The sequence below is a fragment of the Octodon degus genome, unplaced genomic scaffold (genome assembly GCF_000260255.1).
Source record: "Octodon degus isolate 3935 unplaced genomic scaffold, OctDeg1.0 scaffold00007, whole genome shotgun sequence".
Classification (NCBI taxonomy): domain Eukaryota; kingdom Metazoa; phylum Chordata; class Mammalia; order Rodentia; family Octodontidae; genus Octodon; species Octodon degus.
In genome coordinates this window covers 26,401,634-26,403,797 of record NW_004524583.1, presented here as the reverse complement: position 1 = coordinate 26,403,797, position 2,164 = coordinate 26,401,634, and the positions used below count along the sequence as shown (strand labels likewise).

General features: G+C 51.9%; 1 protein-coding gene across 2 annotated transcripts in view; it reads right to left on the bottom strand.

The window, feature by feature from the left end:
• Psma3 (proteasome subunit alpha 3) overlaps positions 1–919 on the bottom strand; it is a 21,388-nt gene extending 20,469 nt beyond the window's left edge. The window contains exon 1 of one of the 2 annotated variants that reach the window (XM_004624822.2): positions 801–919. In XM_004624822.2, coding sequence (XP_004624879.1) covers positions 801–821 — 21 coding nt within the window. In that variant the 5' untranslated portion in view covers positions 822–919. The remainder of the gene's footprint in view (positions 1–800) is intronic. The other variant, XM_023703160.1, reaches the window with a different exon arrangement.
• Between the last annotated feature and the right edge of the window lie 1,245 nt (positions 920–2,164).

The following is a 2,164-nucleotide window of genomic DNA, read 5'->3' as shown; positions in this document are numbered from 1 at the left end:
CCCGGTTCCGCAAAAAAAAAAAAAAAAAAAAAAACTTGCTATGTATTGACTCTGACATAAAGTAGAAAAGAAATTAAAGATAAACCTAGTTTTGTTTTCATTTGAACAACTAGAGTAAAAACTGCCTATTGTCAAACCCAAACAACGCTGCAAATGAAAATCCTGTGAGTATGCAGAAATACATACACTGAAAATATCCACACACCTTTCCTGGAAATACATTATTTCTTAAAAACTTGTCTACAAACAAAAGACTTCACAAACGCAATACGCTGAACAAAGTCGGCAAATGGGTTAAGAAGTACAACGCCGACATCCTCGCTAGATGGTCGCTTACATCTTCACAGCAGCAGCGCCTCAAAGCACAGGAAAGGCTGGACCAAAGGCAACGCTGAGCGAACGCACCAGACGCAGCGTTTCAGGTCCAGGACTCTGCGCCGCGGCACCCGCGACGCCTCGGGGTTACCCGGACGCCGCGAGGCCCAAACCCTTCACTCACTCAGGACCCGCGAGTCTCCACTTTCGATTTCCCCCGCGACCGAAAAAGTGACTCAGCAATCCCCGGCGACTCCGGCCTCCGGCGCCCCGCCAAGCCCGCGAGCGCCGAGCCGCACAGGCCGGCAGTCTCCGGCCCCGAACTCAGCCCAGCACTCGGGGCCCCGCCGGAGGGTCGCAGGCAGCAGCGGGAGGCCCCGGGCCCACGGCGCTCCGGGCCGCCGCCCACTGGCCCAGTCCCCACACGCACGCAGACCCAACGACCAGACGGCCAGAGTCGGGGGGCGGGGGGGACACAAGCTCACCCCGGTTCCGATCGAGCTCATCTTGTCCAAACCACCAGAGCGCGTTGGGAGTCCAGGCCCAAAGCGCTTCGCCTACGCCGCAGCCGCGCGCAGGCCAGTAACACGCCCTCCCATTGGTGTAGTTCCCACCAATAGCGGCTGCCGCTGCGGCTCGAAAAGGATTGTGGGAAACGGGGGGCGGGCGGCGCGCAGGCGCACCACCAGGAGTCGGTTTCGTAGGCCTCCTGAGTCATGGGCTGGCCGGCTGTTCCATCTCTTTTCCAAATAGATGTTATCTTTATCATTATTCATCCCCTCTTTTCTTCTTGAAGTAGAGAGGTGTCCCTCTTCTCCATTACTAAACAAACAAAAACCCTGCGAGGCCTGGGGGCGCAGTCCTGTCGTAGCCCTGTATTTGGGAGGCTGAGGCCCGAGGATCACTGTGAGGTGGAGGCCAGCCTGGGCTACGTAAGGAGCCTGGAAAAAACGAGTGAATAAACGAGCAGAGAAAACAGAAGGGAGGCAGCCATTCCTTTGGTGATGGCCTCCTGGTTCTGACCCCGTGGCTGGACGGCTTGTGTTTCGCCCTCTTCTAGCGACAGTGTGGACGTTGCCCTTCAAGGATCTCTTCTGAGGTCAACTTGACTTAGAGTTTCTAGAGTAAAGGCTGACAACCCTTACGGGGAGACCTACTGAGCACCAGTGTGTCTGCAAGTACTCTGTTAACATGGCTGATACAGTGAGCAGGGTACGCGTGCCTTCTGAGGGAGGAAGTGGGCCACAAAACACAGCCAAAGTACACCTTGAGTAAGGAGGAGGAGCACAGGCGGGAGCCAACAGGTAGCTGCAGGCTTGGTGCCCTGGGAATGGCTTTCTGAGGAGCGATATTTAAGCTGAGACTCGGGTAAGAAAAGGTTGAATGGACTCAGGAAACTGGCAACAGGGAAAACCTTGCTGATTTTAGGAACTGTCAGGAGTGACCTGCCGTGCAAGTTGAGTAGGAGAGAGACAGGAAGACAAATTAGAGGTGTAGACATGGAACCGGCTTGAGTTTTAGTATCACTGTAAAAAGCTGGGAGAATATTCATAAATCCTTATAATATATCTATGTATCAGTGTCTATAACGTTATTTTGCATAATTATACAGTTGTGTAAATCAAAATGTTACATACCTTGTGCTGTATTCATAGGTTTGCAATTCTCCCAAAGAATGGGCACAAGAAGACAAGCTCCACGACCCCCAGACCACACATTGCTTTCATTTGTCATGTGTGCAGTCTGCTGTAACCTGGAAAATAGTTGCTTAGTTGTTTCTTTTTTATAGCATTACATCTTTTGTTGTTGTTGCTGTATAATCGGTGGTTTTGGGGTTTTTTTTTTTTTT